At 37.4% G+C, this 19991-nt stretch overlaps 1 protein-coding gene across 3 annotated transcripts in view; it reads right to left on the bottom strand.

Annotated features, from left to right (window-relative positions):
- Ets (ETS transcription factor) overlaps positions 1–19991 on the bottom strand; it is a 59686-nt gene that overhangs the window by 7061 nt on the left and 32634 nt on the right. For all 3 annotated transcript variants that reach the window (XM_085498696.1, XM_085498697.1, NM_001168057.1), the window contains 2 exon segments: positions 17379–17447; positions 918–989 (listed from right to left, as the gene is read on the bottom strand). In XM_085498696.1, coding sequence (XP_085354822.1) covers positions 918–989; positions 17379–17447 — 141 coding nt within the window.

The following is a 19991-nucleotide window of genomic DNA, read 5'->3' as shown; positions in this document are numbered from 1 at the left end:
ATTTTCTTTTTTAAGTGGGTGGTTTTGTATCGCCCAGTCACACCACTGGTGTCGGAGAAAATCCATAGATAAATCGACTTAAGTTTGTCTGTTCCGACTTTTCATCAAGCTAGTGCGTTGAATAGTATTGGGACTAATCCAAAGATCTCCCACTCGGATCTCGTGCTTCCGGTTAATGTCGTTGGTCTAATTTGCTTTGGCTTACGTATCATATACAACCCGCTTTAGACCAATTTCGCTAAAAAGTCAGTCGCTGTATTCGACCGACCGCCATAGTGTCCTCTCTAATGCTGATCGCTTTAGCGATGAAACATGGTTTCGTCATCTTTCTCCGCGGCGCGCATGCATTCATCGGATTCTTTTTACTTCCCGACAATTCAATTTTGAGGGAAAAACTAAAAAACCGCCAACAATTAACCTCGACTTTTCAGGAAGCCTAGCAACGGAGATGATGTTGTCGAGAGACAGCTGTCGTCACTATCATTACCCGTCTTCAACACAGGTGTGAGCAGTGGCCGATGGAATTGATCAGTTGTGTTGATGTGTTAGAATCAAATAGTATACTAATGAGGGCTGCTTAAGCAAAGCTCTATCTAGATTAAATTGAATTCATCTACAACATCTGTGTCTGTTGTAAACCAATAGAATTGTACTAATTGTCGGTCCCGTAATCCCTCAACAAGAACATACGCTTCTGACTTCACCGTCTTTCTCCAGTCACGGTTGGCGGCACGGCGTATTACCGTCACTTCCACTGCATCTCTACACATCACAATAAATGATTCCGTTCCCGTGAAAGGGGAAACCATGGATATTCGTCGAATTTATTATGTCATTTTTCTCGTGACTTTACACACTATTAAAACGTGAAGTAATCAATTATTAATATACATCCTTTTGATGATCTGTATTCTTACCTTTCGTTTGTGACGCTTGTGAACTGTTCCATGCGTTTTGTCTTTCCCGCACGAGGACGTCATATGAGGGTTCTATAACAAAGAAAACAACGAATGAAAGTCAATATTAACTAAATTTATGAAGCTCATTCAATGTCGTACCACGAGCTGTGATAATAGCGAGGTTATCGAGGTCTTGCAAAAACAAGCATCGAACGGTCCTGCAGATATAGTGAGGTTACCGTGGTTCAACTTAAACCTTTGTCGTAATACTAGTATCGCGGTAGCCGTCATATGATACATAATAAAATAAAATATTCCGGGATAGAATTTTGAATGAAATTCTGTAGTTGGGAACTGATCTAAGATTGAAGGGAAGTCGTTTTTAATTCGTTTTATTTGCGCGCTTTCCAGGGTCGTGCCAGGTGCGTGAATTGATAATAAGTTGGATATTAACGACAAAATAATGAAATTGGCCAGTAATTGTAGATTAGTATAATCCATACATCGTTGTCAGTTTAATATCATATAAGCTAATCGCTTCTGCATATTTACCAGTGTGCTAATCGTCTGTAGGGCTTAATTGGCTTTTGGCCCTAGTTACCCTACACTGCAGAGCCCAAATGATTAGCGTATAGCTAATATGTTCCTGTAAGTCACCAACGCAGTCAGGTGTCAATGACAGCAAGATTAGTGCATCAAATCGTATTTCTTAATCTCCCGATTCAATCATGTACATTAACTAGGCCCGGTTAATTAGTTAAGAAGTGCACGAAACGTGGGAATTTTAATCTCTATAGTTTTCTGTTATTCTGTGTATGTTTTTTTTTTCTTTCGTTTTAACCTGGCTTTCTACTAGTTTGAGCGCACAGGGGATGATAAATCCTGTCATTGTACCGTGATGAAATTCTTGGATCGACAGTTAGATCTATTCTAGTTTATGTAATATTTTTTTTTGCAAATAAGTGGTTATAAATCTGGTTGAGTCACGGTGGCATGAGATATTTCGTTTAATGATGGCGGTGGATCCGGCATTGATTTTTTTTTCACTAGGACTCGATTAAAAGCCCTGTGTCGCATACTTGACTGTTCAACAAGACTTGTCAATGAACTACAAATACTGCTTATATCTATTCTTTCCTCTTTTAACTCTAGTTTCTCGATCATATTATTTCAAGTTCACAACAAAAACTGATAAACAAGATTAATGTTATCAATAAAATCTTTTATAATCGAAAACTTGAATAAGTGTCACAAAATAATTTCCATGTCACGTGACTCGAGTAGACGATGGAAATCTAACCAAAACCGTGCCCATTAAAAAAACCTTCGCATAACACTGTAGCAGAAGGCGAAGTAGAACCGAATTCTGGACGTAATATTGCTTTTTTAAGGGAAAGAATCGTTTTGATTTGATAAACATGGATAAACCGAACTATAATTACTAACATTTCATTATTGGAACTGGACTGATCTATCCACACGTGTCGTCAACTGCTAAAAATCAATTCACACAGACTACAATGACATGAATAGATACCCCAGAAATCTTCTCATTTCCCGCCATTTAGAAAGCAATTTAGTAATTGCCAATAAGACGTATTCAGGGATGGCGGGCCGGTTTAATTAGAAGATTAAAACAATAAGTCCCACGGTGGGAAAATGAATACATATGCACGTTTTGGGAGTTATCACACTGGATACTGCGTACTAGAACTTTGGCGTGATACAATATGTTGATATTGAAGTGTCTTTGCCGTTGTTGAACTCAGTCAGTCATCGTTGTTAGCTGGATATAACACCACCTTGTCGATTTGGAGGTGTATGAGGCCCGCCCGGGAAATAAGTTACCATGACAATATCAATAATTTGAAAGCTAATAATCATTACGAAAATTGCATGTAAGCAAACAATGTATTATCATATACACGATATATACACATCGAACATGGTGCGTATGGGACACATATTGAACGCGACGCGTTCTATACGTCGTATGGGACTCATGTTGAATACAACGCGTTCTATACGTCGTATGGGACCCATATTGAACACAACGCGTTCTATACGTCGTATGGAACCCATATTGAACACAACGCATTCTATACGTCGTATGGGACCCATGTTGAATACGACGCGTTCTATACGTCGTATGGGATCCATATTGAACACAAGCGTTCTATACGTCGTATGGGACCCATATTGAACACAACGCATTCTATACGTCGTATGGAACCCATATTGAACACGACACATTTTATACGTCGTATGGGACCCATATTGAACACGACACATTCTATACGTCGCATGGGACCCATATTGAACACCACGCGTTTTATACGTCGTATGGAAACCATATTGAACACAGCGCATTCGATACGTCGTAGGGGACCAATATTGAACACGACGCGGCATAACGATGTGGCGCTTTATGGGAACAGATAAATCGCAAATATTCAGTGTGTGAAAACTCGACTGCCATCTGGTATATTTTGACAGTCAGTCGTGTGCCACATTCAAGAGTAAAGACCGTCCTCCTAAACACTGAGAATCAATCAAGAATCAATAAAAACACGACATTGGACGTAAAGAGGATTAACGACCAGTGGTCAACTATGACGGCACCTTATAATGCGTGATTACACGTGCATTCATGCGAACATGTTCTCACTGTTTTAGTCAATGGCTGCGTTAATGTATCACGTAAAATCACTCATAAAAAATCCACAAAAAATAAAATATTTAACAGCGCATATTTGAAATTAAATTTCACATTCTCCCTTGTTGTCCTATTTTTTCAAGTGGAATTCCGCGGTTGGCAGAGTCCGACATTGATGTCAATTAGCGTCCTTCACTTGGAATTTAAAGAGCACTGGGACCGATCAACAGAGTCCACTGTGGGAATATTAAAGTCAATTACATCGGAACTACTAAACGATAAAGTAATTGTAAATAAACTAAACATTGTAAAAAAATGGTTTCATTGTGTATTTTAATTTAGTTACTGGTGCATCTACACATTGAACGATATTTTCACATCCGAACGAGATTACGTGTGATAACTTATACAATATACAAATAAAATAATAAATACACAGGTGAGTCCCCCCCAAAAAAAAAATCACTGTCATGCGCAACGTTAAACATGTAATGATATATATACCGGTGGTTGTTAGAAACATTGAACAGGAGTACTTGCAATCACTTGCTGGTGACAAGGTGGAGTGGTTAGCTATGCGCTGCATGTATACTGTCGGTGATGTCCAATTCCAATGAGTATTTGATCCAAAAGTCCCAAATCAATGTATTATTAAAATTGACGAATTATAAGCTGTCGCGTGACATTTACTTGTTTCTTCACAGTGGTCGGTAAACAAATACTCTTTGCGTACAGATGAGTTGAAGACTTCTTCTAAATACCCGGATGATCAAATGATGCGTTTCCTTGGACCCTTTCTGTACATATGACACTCACACAGTCACACAGACAATTATGTATCCGTTTTAAACCGGAAGTTAACGTTCAACGTGCCCTAATTGTAATCCAAAATGGGTGTATGCTCGTCGTATGAGACGGACGAGTCACGCGTGCCGTTGACCAATCAGAGAACGTGATATATGAATACGATTATGGTAAAGGATAGTTGATTGGACGTTTGAAAGAAAACGTGCGTAGATACAGTGAGAAGTCTCGTGCCGCGAGTATATTTACGGGACTAAGTTCTACCTACTCTCACTACAGATCAAATTTTGAGTTAATATGCAAAGATCAACTCACCGTAAAATTTAGCATTAATTCATTTGCAAGCACATGCAATTATTTTCATATTATTATAATTTGATGCAATCGTTATACTGATTAGAATTTTCGAAAGTTCACATCTCAGCTCTAAAGACTTCCGATGTTCCCACCATTTTACAGTTCACGAAGTTCAGAATGTCCGTACTTATTCATACCGATCCGAGTATTAACATCTCACATATTCGCGGTTTAAACATAAAGCGGCGAATCAGTGAACTGAACTTGACGCTGTCTCGTCATCTGACAAATCTCGTAATAGCCATGACCAATATATCACCCATGTAACCCGCATAAATAACACGGAGTAAATGTAATCTATGTTTTACTGTTTAATCTATGATCATTTGGCAATTAATAGAAGCAGGCACGGAGTTGAGAGCATTTTATATCTGAATAGAGAGACTTGTGCACAAGTCAGTGTAGTCGTGATTCGCAACACAGGAATTCCTGGATTTATGATTTTTTATGACAATATTTGTAATATTCAGTGCTTTGACTATTGTTACTATGGAGCGCTATACAGCTACGCTGTGTCATGCAATGACACTGAACTATAAAATTGAGCACTTATTGTTTTGCAAGTCATTCTGGTTATGTGATTGTGATATTTTATTTCGTCTTTCAAATTGTCTTGCCATGTATTTTTAGACTATATAAATCTTGGAAATGCAAACTGTTCCAACATGCAATGCTGGTTCGCTGCGACGAACACATCAAAAGCACAATGATGTTTTATTAATATCAAATCAATATTAAATCAAAATAATTAAATTAGTGCAACTATTAAATCTGTGATGTTCAACTTTTGGCGGTAATCTGCACGGCTCACGTGGGAAGTCACGTTGGAAGTCACCAGGAAGCAATACCGAATCGGACGAACGAATTTAATTACATTGATATTTACAATAGGGCGAGTGATTGATGGTGCTTGACATGAAAGCCGAGTGACGTTTACCATTCTGAATTCAGTGAAAAGTAGTCGTTAGTCACATGATATTGACAATGATAACGTCAGATTAGTAGTAAAATGGCGCCTGCGCAGACGACCGAGCGCACAAAAGATAGTGTATTGTTGTCGCAAGTTTTACAAAGCAAGTAATTTATCGGTAAAAGCCCTTTATGTTATTATAACAATGACAATTTGTGTATATAGATGGGGATCATAGAACATTTCAACCACTTTATAGAATCACGATTCTGTCCTTGATCAGATCACGGCGCAATGATTTAATTCTCGAATATTATAATCATGATAAACCTTACAACTCCACGTTATAGTCAATTTATTATAATTAACTGTCAATTACACTAAATGTTTTGAATGTGATTTCTCATCGTTATATTCAGCACATGCAAGACGGTAGTAGTAGAGTTTAAGCATATACATAATTTTGTTGGCTGCTAAACAGTACTATGACGATTGTTCTCGTCATATGTATGTGGACCATCATTACATATTGTGTGTTTGTTGTTTTAGTCTAATGGGCAGAAGATAACCCATGTTTTAGTAGTTTTTTAATCTCAGACTAGTAATACATTACTACTATATTACTAGTCTGAGGTTTAATGGGTTAATTTGCAGTGTGTTGTTTATAGTATCGTTTTACGGGTCGCTGAAATCTTAAAATGGATAATGATATCGTTTAAAATGAAAGAATTAATGTTTTTTGTGTTAGATTTAGTATTGCTGAATTCTTTGAGAAAGCTTGATTGGTGTATTGTATTTTTTTAATGGTTTCAGGGTTCGTATCATAATGTGCACATTGCTATTGTCTATGATATTACTCCTCTGAATCATGGCACAATTGACTTGAATAAATTAAGGCGTGAACATATATTGGTTGTTATTGTGGCGACGTTGCGGGCGCCAGTCTTTTCTGTTCATGTAAACATCGTGAACAAATGACGACGGATCATCGCACATATGACAGAATTTTTGTTTATATTCACAAACTATGCGTTTGGATATTGTATTCAAATTGCAGCTCCCTGCGCATCGCTAATAATAAAATAACACGTTTTTTCATAGAACTGCTAAAAATATTGTGATAAAAAGAAAACTTTGCCAACACAAATCGAACAAAACGTATTCATAATTTAAATGTGCTGCAGTTCCATCACATTAATCACCGAGTTAAGGAGTGCATGGACACACGCTTGTAACCGTTGCCAGATATGATTGCCCACTAGGGAGTCAGCAACGAACGCTGGTCAGTCAAATAAAAATAACAGTACATATACACTCATCAGCAAATGAGAGTTCCTTCGCCCGGCCAGCAACGAACATGTAACAGAAACTCACTAAATTCACATACAATTAATAAAAAAGATTTTTTTACAGAATACTATTAATTTTATTAGATTTCTAGGTTTAGACTAATTCGATCGAACATGGAACTCGGTTGGATGTGCATTTGCTAAATAAAATAAAAATTGTTATTTTGACGCAACTTGTCGAGCCGGCTCAGTGGGTCGTAAACGAAACCTTCTCGATATAAAAGAACCATTGTACCGTTTTATAATTTGAAGCCTTCCGGGAATTGAAAAAAATATGTTTTTATTAAAAGCAGAATAATTACGATCTCCAGAGGTTAGTCAAATTGATGAAAGTTTTACGCGCATCAAACTTTTTGCACGACGTTCACAACAAAGCGAATGATAACTGCCGCCAGAGCCTCTGAGCGAATCATTGTCTATTGTCTTGGAGTGGAGTGGTGTGGTGTACTACGTCCTATTTTAACTTGGTTTAATTACTTTTCAGCGCCGTGTTCATTTCTGTTGACATACTCCTACCGATGGGAATGGACGTCGGTTTTTGTCTTCCATCAAATTGACGATTTGCATAACGTCGTCATGCCAACAAGTCGCAAAATTTGTTCTGCGCCCGCGATGGATGGGTTGCTTCACCGGGGAAACGGTGACACTTAGTTCGAGGTTTTCTGGCAAATTGCACGTTTCCGACCGCACCTGCACGAACATGCCGCTTTCGTGTCGTCGGACTAATTTGCTGTTGAAGATCATGTCATAATGTGGTTTTCAACAAGATATCGCTCACCAGAACAAAAACAAAATGCGAGACAATTAAAACAAAGGCGTAGGTATATATCTGCACATTGTACGAGGCGATTGTCTCTCCATAATATTGGTATTCAATTAATTTTAAATATATGTTTTCTCAGTATAATTGACATGATAAATGATTTTTGTTACTGTTTTGCTTCTTTCGTTTACGTCATTTGACGTTTGTTAATTACGGCGAATGCTTGATATTGACAGCTCCGACATGCACTGAATAAACATGGCGACTCCAACGGAAATAACTTCTCTGTTTGATGAACAGAGAACTCGGAGACGAGTACTTAATATAAGTTTGCTTTTCAACAATGCCTTTGGTCGTGTGTTTGAACCGGAAGTAGCGAACTGAATTATGGGACACAATGACTACAGAACGAGACGAAGACAAATAAGAACAACAAAACCTGGTTCCAAATTATAATTGTAAATTTAACAATATCAATTTTACTCATTCAAAAAAAATTAATGAAATATGGCATGTGAAGTAAAGACAATTTTTCCATTCACATTCTATTGGCATCATTTTCCCGCGCAAAAGTTATTTGCGCGTTCAAGTTAATTTTATTCATGTAACTGTGGTGTTTATTTCAAGTTAAATATCTTATCAAACCGAACAAACATTCAAAATATCACAGTTACAACACAATTACTTTAGAAATGTGTTTGTTTTTTTCAGTATCAAAAATTCAACAGGTCCACTCACACAGTTGGGCACATCTATGACAGAAATACCCGTATGTACTTTGACCTAAACAGAAATGCCAATCACGAGGAAATGACAATTATTATTAAAATGATCAATTACTTTTTGGAAGTAATTAGTCTATGTTAGTAAGCAGAGAGAGAGGTACATCAATAAACACGCTATCCCCTCATTAGTAATCACTCTTTCTGCACGTGCTGTACACAGTGCGTGCCTATCTCATGTGCACGTGCCCGTTTTTTTACTGAGCTGTGGCAGTGCTAGCTAACAGACCCACCCACGCTAGCCGCCATGTACTGCTATCATATAATATTCGTCTCCTTTTCATAGTTCTCAGTTCACATCCAAATAGTTCCCGAAAACAATACTGTTATCATGAGGTTTCACCATACTTAGTAGATTCAAATTAAAACTCAAACATATATCGAACGCTGAACCTAGGTGAATCATTTTTAAATAAATTATTAAAACGAGGCGGATTTATTTTTTGGTTAAAATCGTATGGCATAAAAGCGAGCCAATGAAACCTGCATATTATTGAAACCCGGTTAGAACTTACTCCACCACACGTAGTCTATTTTAGTTACATGTGCAATATATTACTACAGGAGAAACACCATATATTCTGTTCCATACCAAACCCGCCGGTGTTTGACTTAATTGTGCAATGACATCGGATAATAGGATGGTGCCTAGGGACTCATAATGAAAACATAAGAGGAGAGGGCGTGTCTCAAAGTAAAAACATAAGGAGGAGGGTAGTGACGCACGAACACGTTTCTTAATGCATGCGGCTCGTTTACCAAAAAAAAAACTAAAAAAAAAACAGATATTGCAGGGGAAGAAGGAAGTTGAAAAATCACTAATATTTGCAGTGCACTAGATTAAACAGCGCAAACCCAGAATCTGATGGTAGCTTTTCCTTTGCAAACTGGTATAGCGAATGTCAGAGAGGCCATTTTGAATTAAGGAATATTAGAATGAGGTCCTTATTTCTAGATATTTAAAAACTGACAAAGAACTCGAAGTCCTTGAGGTAAAAATCTACGTTGAGGTAAAAAAGTAATGTTGTTATTTGTTGGCGGTAACAAAACAGGAAGCAAAATTGTGAGAGGAAACGTGTTTATTATACTATAAAACTGGTTCTGCCCTTTAATTTTATCATTTTAGTTCAACTACATGTAATTCATGTCATGTATTTTGTAGAAACTGTCGCGTAAGATTGAATGTCATGTACAAACTAACAACGTTAAAAATAGTATGCTGCGGCGTCGAATATAAATACACATTATTCAAATTTGGCACCATAGGCTGTTGCTGTACCGTTTACTTGTCCTGGATGAACGAATATACCACTGTTACCATGAGAACCAATCAAAATATTGTTGTTTCCCTATGTAACAAATAACTTATATTTACCGGGGAAGGGGCAGCAAATTGGCCAGTGTCTATCCGTCTATGTTCCGCCATTATGGATAATGAGGAAGAGGAATTGACGGCATTATTGAGAAACGTGTCGAATTTCCCCAGTGGTGTAACGATGCAGTATCTATGGTTACGCTGCTGCGATAGTTATGATAAAAATCATTGTATCAAAGTACAACTTTTAAACAAAGTTATAAATTGTTATTTTTATTTTTTTGGGAACAAGAGTAAATAGTAGATTGGAAATGATGCATTACTATACCCAACCCAATTCACTGGGATAGGACATGTTTATTAAATATTTATATCCTGACAGCGGTGGTTCTTCAAATTTAATAACACAGAGTATTAAATAACGCTCTTCTGCTTTTCAATCCTTGGTCATTTCTTTGTGTGTTTTATGTTCCCGGCTCTTGAATTTAATGACCCAAAGTTGGACATTTTAACGCAATTAAAATAAACTATTATAGATGAGATAAGGGATAAACATTGAAAGCCCGAATAGGTATCATGAAAATATATGCTTATACCGCGAAAGGTATTGAAAGCGACCAATTTGATTAAAAAGGAAGACCCAATGTGCTCACGTTCTAAGCCGTTTTATTAATATTGTTATTGTGCGTACTGCCTCTGAATACAAAAAGTAGACAAAAAGTTGAGTGTATTGCCATAGGAAGAACGATTCGTCGCTCAGCGGGTTAACATCGTGCGGAAATGGGCCCTCTTCTCAACAAAACAGAATAGGTTTTTTTGTGCAGCCTACGCCCGGAGGCTGGCCTAATTTCTAGCTTGAGAAGACAGGTAGTGGTAGCTCCACTCGGCACAAACGTCGTTCGCACCATTGGGTCACGTGACCTATACGTAAATTGTCAAGCGAACACGCTTACTATCTTGCAATATTCAGAGAGATTCTTTTTTTGTTTGTTTCGGGGCGTTGCTCGTGGGAAATTAGCGGAGAAGGAATATTAAAACCAGCGAAGCACGGAAACGGAAACAACACAAAAAACGAATGGATCCATCTTAACCAAACACAATTATAAATGATTCGTAATTAAATCAAGTGACTGAAATAAGGATTTATTAATATCTGAATGTACCAATTAACGCTGGGATGGACGATTCAACGTAATACAATGTAATCAAGATTGCCGGGGCGACATTAGTAATACGAATTCAATTTAATTAAAAAAAAAAAAAACTTTTATCCACGATATACACCTTTTTTTACGCAACTCTCGTTTTGCGCCGAAAATGACAACCTTGCATACACTAGTGTGCCTGTAGACACGTGTTGCGTGCGATAACACCGTGATCTCGCATAATGTTTAGTTGGCAACGGAGCCTGTTTGTTTAGCGGACTCCAAAAAAATAGGTCCAGTATAGTGTACTTATACGTAATGCATTTCGCAGACGTCACGCTTCTCTTCAAGTTGATCCACCCGTAAAATATTTTTTTTTAAAACGATCGTTTTTTCAATCTAACTCGTTCTTTTGAGACAAATTCGATTCTATACACCTGGATTTTTTTACGGATAACATGAGCATAATTTAAACCTTGTATAAACTTAAAGTTACAACGTAGAAGAAAGTTCAACATAGAATTAATGAAATTTAATTCTGGCAAAAATTCGTCGACAATATTTGATACGTCATATAACGATGTGTGCTAACAATCGAAAATTATGCCAAAGGAGAATAGGCAGTTTGCTTCAGCACAATAGTAACTGTTGATCAAAAATTATTGATAGCAGTTAAAAAAAACGGTGCTAAAATGACGAAATACGAAATACGAATGTACACGATTATTACTCGACTGCTAAAATTGGTCTACTTCGTTTTGGCGTTACTGGGTTTCCGTGTGCAGTTGAATTACTGCAAGTACATGCTAGCCGATAACAATAGCAACTTCCCAGTTCAACGAAACAAGGACAATATCAACGCATCCATGGCCCGGATTGCTGTAATTAGGAGTGAATACCCCCCCCCTTTCGCTGACTTATTGATATTTGAAAACAAAGACCGAGAAATTTTGGCTATGATTAATTAAAAAAACGTATATTGCACTGTGAGCACCACTACGTAAGAGCAATTATAAATCGACTGCGATGGCAGGTAATCGTTAAAAATCTACAGGGAATTTAACTGAAAAAAATATTTGGTACTGAAAAACAAATAATACAGCCAAACTATTCTTCGCGAGATAATCTAGATCAAACTGAGCGAGATAAACATTCACAACAGTCGAGTCGACCGTCTAGTAGCTGCTAGTAGTTCCGTGATTCCCGTTTACGGCTGGGCGATTTGACCGCGTTTATTGCGCCAACGGTACAATTCGGATGTGTCTAAAATCGCCATTGAAAGTATATTAGAATTATTAATTATGGTCACATTGTTTAAACATTTTGGATTTAGTGGAAATACTGTGGCCATTGAGCAACTAATGGTTCTTTAAGACCAACTCCGCCTTTTTGACTTTTGAAGAATAATTTGTCACATTTTCTCATAATGCCAATAAAACAAATGTATTCATTTCTCTTAATAGACTGTATGCATCGGATCAACGCACCTCATCAATACGTGCTAAAAGGGTCGGTTGGGGCGATTAATTAGTTAGTTTATTTCTAAGCCGCGTTTTTGCGCAACAACCCCATCTTTTATTAGAATAATACCGGAGACGGCATTGAGAAAACTAGCAGGACTTTGGCGTGTGCCCGCAGTGGGGAGAAGTCATTAGCTTTCCCCGTTTGGGTGTAAGTAGCCGACACAATCAGTGTTGTCAGAAAATGTATTATAAGCATGGGGAGGGATGACTGTAAGGACAGCCTCCTGTGTGAGTGAAGACGTGCTGTTAGCAGAAAATTAATTTAGGATAGAGCCCCCTTAAACGAAAAATACTGCCAATAGCTTCACAGCAAGCGATCTCACTTCACCAAACGAGGCCAATATGCGGAATTAGCTGCGCTGACATGGTTTTCACAGGACGCATACAGTTTTTGTCAAAAAGCGAGCTGTTACAATCATAAACTAACAGCAAGATATGATAAGCTGTTTTAAAGGTCACAAAGAAGAGTGAGTTGCAAAAAATAATTGGAATACGGAGGGAAATCGTCTCCGATCCAGCACAGCTTCATTGTGTTGTGCTGAAGCCTTCGCGCCTGAAGCATTACTGCTGATATATCATGTCGTTGTATGTGAGAAAAACATCAAAACATACGTCAACAAGTTGAAATCATAACCATATTTTTTTGAATGACAGAATATTGTATTTAAGTGTGGTTATCAGATGACCATGCGAACTAGTGATCCATACCGCGTATCGATATGACCGTGCGAAAATGTTACAGTTTTGATATTTCTACTCAGACGACAACCCATCAACGACCGTTTTTAATATTTTCCCGGGGGAAAAAACATTGTTTTTTTTTTATTGGAAAATGTTGCCAAAACAAACCGATGAAGCGATGAAAATATAAAAAAAAAATCGTTTTCGTTGAGGGATAAGGCGGAAGACAATCAACATGGTGTCACTTAGCTGGAAGACACGCCTCTCCGCGCTGTAATGAAACATTATTAAGTCGCCAAATGTGAATGCACAAACTAGGATATGACATCGTTCTGTGTAGCCATTGGAGCATTGGTGTACGGCTGAAAACATTCATGCAGAAAACGGAAACCCATTGTGGTGATTTTCTCCAATATTTACATGACTGCAATAGAGTACTTATATACTAACTATACCCCGCCGTAAATACAGGACAATTACTTGTTCTATTTTCACGAACATAGAATTGATGTCGCCCGTGGGAAGCGGACAATTCGCATGATTTCCGAGCCGGGTAAAAGCGCGATTCGGAACTGCATTTATAGAGTTCTTATTTCCGATCTTTGTATTTTAAATTCCATGTCATGAGAAATGATATATCAGTATTGGAATATCGCTGTGTGGTGGGAAATGATGAATCAGTATCGGAATATCGCTGTGTGGTGGGAAATGATATATCAGTATTGGAATATCGCTGTGTGGTGGGAAATGATGAATCAGTATTGGAATATCACTGTGTGGTGGGAAATGATATATCAGTATTGGAATATCGCTGTGTGGTAGGAAATGATATATCAGTATTGAAATATCGCTGTGTGGTGGGAAATGATATATCAGTATTGAAATATCGCTGTGTGGTGGGAAATGATATATCAGTATTGAAATATCGCTGTGTGGTAGGAAATGATATATCAGTATTGAAATATCGCTGTGTGGTAGGAAATGATATATCAGTATTGAAATATCGCTGTGTGGTGGGAAATGATATATCAGTATTGAAATATCGCTGTGTGGTAGGAAATAATATATCAGTATTGAAATATCGCTGTGTGGTAGGAAATGATATATCAGTATTGAAATATCGCTGTGTGGTGGGAAATGATATATCAGTATTGAAATATCGCTGTGTGGTGGGAAATGATATATCAGTATTGAAATATCGCTGTGTGGTAGGAAATGATATATCAGTATTGAAATATCGCTGTGTGGTGGGAAATGATATATCAGTATTGGAATATCACTGTGTGGTAGGAAATGATATATCAGTATTGGAATATCGCTGTGTGGTGGGAAATGATATATCAGTATTGAAATATCGCTGTGTGGTGGGAAATGATATATTAGTATTGGAATATCGCTGTGTGGTGGGAAATGATATATCAGTATTGAAATATCACTGTGTGGTGGGAAATGATATGTCAGTATTGGAATATCGCTGTGTGGTGGGAAATGATATATCAGTATTGGAATATCGCTGTGTGGTGGGAAATGATATATTAGTATTGGAATATCACTGTGTGGTGGGAAATGATATATCAGTATTGGAATATCGCTGTGTGATGGGAAATGATATATCAGTATTAGGATATCGCTGTGTGGTGGGAAATGACATATTAGTATTGAAATATCACTGTGTGGTGGGAAATGATATATCAGTATTGGAATATCGCTGTGTGGTGGGAAATGATATATTAGTATTGGAATATCACTGTGTGGTGGGAAATGATATATCAGTATTGGAATATCGCTGTGTGGTGGGAAATGATATATCAGTATTGGAATATCGCTGTGTGGTGGGAAATGATGAATCAGTATTGGAATATCGCTGTGTGGTGGGAAATGATATATCAGTATTGGAATATCGCTGTGTGGTGGGAAATGATGAATCAGTATTGGAATATCACTGTGTGGTGGGAAATGATATGTCAGTATTGAGATATCGCTGTGTGGTGGGAAATGATATATTAGTATTGGAATATCGCTGTGTGGTGGGAAATGATATATCAGTATTGGAATATCGCTGTGTGGTGGGAAATGATATATTAGTATTGGAATATCACTGTGTGGTGGGAAATGAAATATCAGTATTGGAATATCGCTGTGTGGTGGGAAATGATATATCAGTATTGGGATATCGCTGTGTGGTGGGAAATGATATATTAGTATTGGAATATCGCTGTGTGGTGGGAAATGATATATTAGTATTGGAATATCGCTGTGTGGTGGGAAATGATATGTCAGTATTGAGATATCGCTGTGTGGTGGGAAATGATATATTAGTATTGGAATATCGCTGTGTGGTGGGAAATGATATATCAGTATTGGAATATCGCTGTGTGGTGGGAAATGATGAATCAGTATTGGAATATCACTGTGTGGTGGGAAATGATATATCAGTATTGGAATATCGCTGTGTGGTGGGAAATGATATATCAGTATTGGAATATCGCTGTGTGGTGGGAAATGATGAATCAGTATTGGAATATCGCTGTGTGGTGGGAAATGATATATCAGTATTGGAATATCGCTGTGTGGTGGGAAATGATATATCAGTATTGGGGATATCGCTGTGTGGTGGGAAATGATATATCAGTATTGGAATATCTCTGTGTGGTGGGAAATGATATATCAGTATTGTAATATCACTGTGTGGTGGGAAATGATATATCAGTATTGGAATATCGCTGTGTGGTGGGAAATGATGAATCAGTATTGGAATATCACTGTGTGGTGGGAAATGATATATCAGTATTGTAATATCACTGTGTGGTGGGAAATGATATATCAGTATTGGAATATCGCTGTGTGGTGGGAAATGATATATCAGTATTGGAATATCGCTGTCTGGTGGGAAATGATATGTCAGTATTGGGATATCCTAAATTAGATGCCGGTAACGTGCAGCCCCTCCCTAAACAAAGATATCTTCCATTCAATTTTCCTATAATTTCCTTAATATAACTTGAGTAATATCACCTTCACGACACATGCAGTGCATTGTGGGAAATAGTCCCGTCACTGAAACATGTCGCTTAAAGGTGGCGTAAATCGCATTGTGCGCAATGACGTCATTGTTGTGTCATTATATTTACGAAGATGACCCTGCCAATTTCAACTACTTTCGATTCGGAGTCAGGGAGGCGAAAATCAGAATAAACGTAATTATTGTAAATTTGAGTCTATCAAGTATTCATATCTAATGTGAACACTCATTCATTGTGACTGTATTCACTGCTATTACTGCCAAGTGCCACATTTCCACACCTTGACAATTATTCACTACACTAATATTAATGAGAATATTTAATACTGAAAGTTGTTACTGTCAATAGAAGCCAAGTAACGAGAACTGCCCAAAGACGTGTATAAATTATCTCTTTACTTCACCAAAAGGAAACAATTCCCGGTGAAAAATTGGAATGATTATATATAGATGCGATACAAGAACAAGCAGTGACATCACAATGAGATCACCCGACAGTAAATAATAACCGTAACTGAGAATAAAGGGTACTTAGTATGCCATGGTAAAATGACGTCGATGCCGTGATTAGAAATTATAATCACAAATCGTCACCAATAAAAACAAAAGAATCAATATCCGGCCGTGTCATTCGTGTAACTATTTTACACGGATATTTATCTGTACTCACAATACGCAACAATACAATGAGTTTATGCTGAGCCGGAGTCGAGGTGACTGTAACATTGCATTTTTCCATTCTTGAATTTCAATATTATTAGGACGTAATCGTGTGGAACTGTGAAAAAGACTTGTCAGTTTTGCCGTGTATTGCATTTATCATTTTGTTGAACAAAGACATTTATTCAGTTTACAATGCATTATGGTCCTTATTAACAATGTCGTAAAAGCTGACACCAAATAATTTTTTTATATATATATATAATTGTGTTTGGGGTTCCTATTAATTGCAAAGAACTGTCAGATAGTCACTTTTTGTACCAAATATTACATTAATGTAACTATCGGAACTATCTCGTCATTAACGGCTATACTACACATGAGTAGACAACACACGCACTGAGAATATTGAATCAATACGCCGCTGTGCGTACAAGATTACACAAACGACGTCGGAAAATAATAATATAAATTGCGGCTACGAGTATAGAGTCAAATAATAGTCTACTCACCGGGACGCTGGACTCGAGTCATGGATTCCGACTGGGTGCTTGACATCGGGTATGCAAAGCTACTAGACACTGCAAAGAAACATAGAAAAAACGAGAGCTGTCAATGTGAGGGAAAATAACATATTTTCGATGAAAATTGGAGTCTTATTTATTCGCATTAACAATATTACGATAATTGGCGCGTCTATATCACTTGGAAGGCGAATGAATACAACACAGTTGACGGAGGGCGTTTTGTGTGTGATGGCGGGGTGCCGCTTTACTCCGGTAAATTACCCCGCCGTCACAGTTTGACTACACTTGGGACACCGCGGCGATATTCTACTTTACAGGCCGAGGTCTATAGAAAACACGCTCGCAGTTGTCGTCTAAAGCTTTGTATTTTAATTATTCAACCAACTTTTAGGCTGCTTTATTGCTCGTGTATTGCAGTTGCCAGGGCAACTCGCGCGCCATTGCGTAAGGATAGACATGAATAATAATAATAATAACAATAAACTAGATGACAATTTACAGAATTTGAGCTGACTGCATGGTGCACGCGCTTCGCTGGCGACAATTTCACGCGCAAAATCTCTGTCACACCCCGATGTTGTGTTTTGCCTGGAGTCCCATTCAAAGTACATTCGCCGAAATTCAAAATGATTGCCATCATCATTCAGATCCCGAATATTATTTTCACAAATTACTGTCAATTCAACTTAGCAATGAAATAAATCGTCCACACACCGTTCGAGTAAATAATGACGTCATTTTCAGGTCAGTCGAACACAGATTCACAGATTTACAGTCAAATTTCAAACTTACCACCACTTAATTAATTTGTAACTTAATTAATTTGTAACTCATTTTAAATCAGAAATTACTTTTTTTTACGAACGTGGTTCACCAAGGCCGATCGGCATAACATGTTTACCCTTTCGAGCTTTCGTTTGCCTTTCGCACAGAACGTGTGTTGGTTTTGTTCACTATATATTTATGGGGTAGTTTTATTGAAGGTTAAATAAACCCAAGTCAATGAAACTAGTTTCGTTGTATACATAATGCAGTCATGTCTGCGTTGATGTTACTGTCATGGTAAATCGACACACACTTTATGAATGTCCATGTGTCATGAAATTGACAATACATATAGCTCGTATTTCGTTGTTTATTCATGTCGCAGATATACACTAGTGTTTGCTGTCGACTTTTTGAAGAAAATTTTCATCAAAAATTCTGTTTAATGTAACGTTTCGTTTCTTCGAAAAGGCGACTGAGTAATCCCTCTACTTTCAGCGCGTGCGTTGGATTACCTGTTTCTAACTATTGGAGGCGCTATATAAGAAACTTATACAATCTGGGCCCCTCATCAGTATGCCAATAAATACGTCATAATACTAAGGCCTCTCATCAGTATGCCAATAAATACATCATAATACTAAGACCCCTCATCAGTATGCCAATAAATACATCATAATACTAAGACCCCTCATCAGTATGCCAATAAATACAGCATAATACTAAGGCCCCTCATCATTATGCCAATAAATACGTCATAATACTAAGGCCCATCATCATTAGTCCAATAAATACATCATAATACTAGGACCCCTCATCAGTATGCTAATAAATACATCATAATACTAAGGCCCCTCATCAGTATGCCAATAAATACATCATAATACTAAGGCCCCTCGTCAGTATGCCAATAAATACATCATAATACTAAGGCCCCTCATCAGTATGCCAATAAATACATCATAATACTAAGGCCCCTCATCATTATGCCAATAAATACATCATAATACTAAGGCCCCTCATCAGTATGCCAATAAATACATCATAATACTAAGGCCCCACATCATTATGAAAATAAATACATCATAATACTAAGGCCCCTCATCAGTATGCCAATAAATACATCATAATACTAAGGCCCCTCATCATTATGCCAATAAATACATCATAATACTAAGGCCCCTCATCATTATGCTAATAAATACATCATAATACTAAGGCCCCTCATCCGTATGCCAATAAATACATCATAATACTAAGGCCCCTCATCCGTATGCCAATAAATACATCATAATACTAAGGCCCCTCATCATTATGCTAATAAATACATCATAATACTAAGGCCCCTCATCAGTATGCCAATAAATACATCATAATACTAAGACCCCTCATCATTATGCCAATAAATACATCAAAATACTAAGGCCCCTCATCAGTATGCCAATAAATACATCATAATACTAAGGCCCCTCATCATTATGCTAATACATACATCATAATACTAAGGCCCCTCATCATTATGCCAATAAATACATCATAATACTAAGGCCCCTCATCATTATGCCAATAAATACATCATAATACTAAGGCCCCTCATCATTATGCTAATAAATACATCATAATACTAAGGCCCCTCATCATTATACCAATAAATACATCATAATAAGGCCCCTCATCAGTATGCCAATAAATACATCATAATACTAAGGCCCCTCATCATTATGCCAATAAATACATCATAATACTAAGGCCCCTCATCATTATGCTAATAAATACATCATAATACTAAGGCCCCTCATCATTATACCAATAAATACATCATAATACTAAGGC

This window comes from Saccoglossus kowalevskii, chromosome 5 (assembly GCF_978046115.1).
Source record: "Saccoglossus kowalevskii chromosome 5, keSacKowa6.1, whole genome shotgun sequence".
Taxonomy (NCBI): Eukaryota; Metazoa; Hemichordata; class Enteropneusta; family Harrimaniidae; genus Saccoglossus; species Saccoglossus kowalevskii.
The sequence above is the reverse complement of the archived record's forward strand: the minus strand, read 5'-3'. Positions and strand labels throughout refer to the sequence as shown.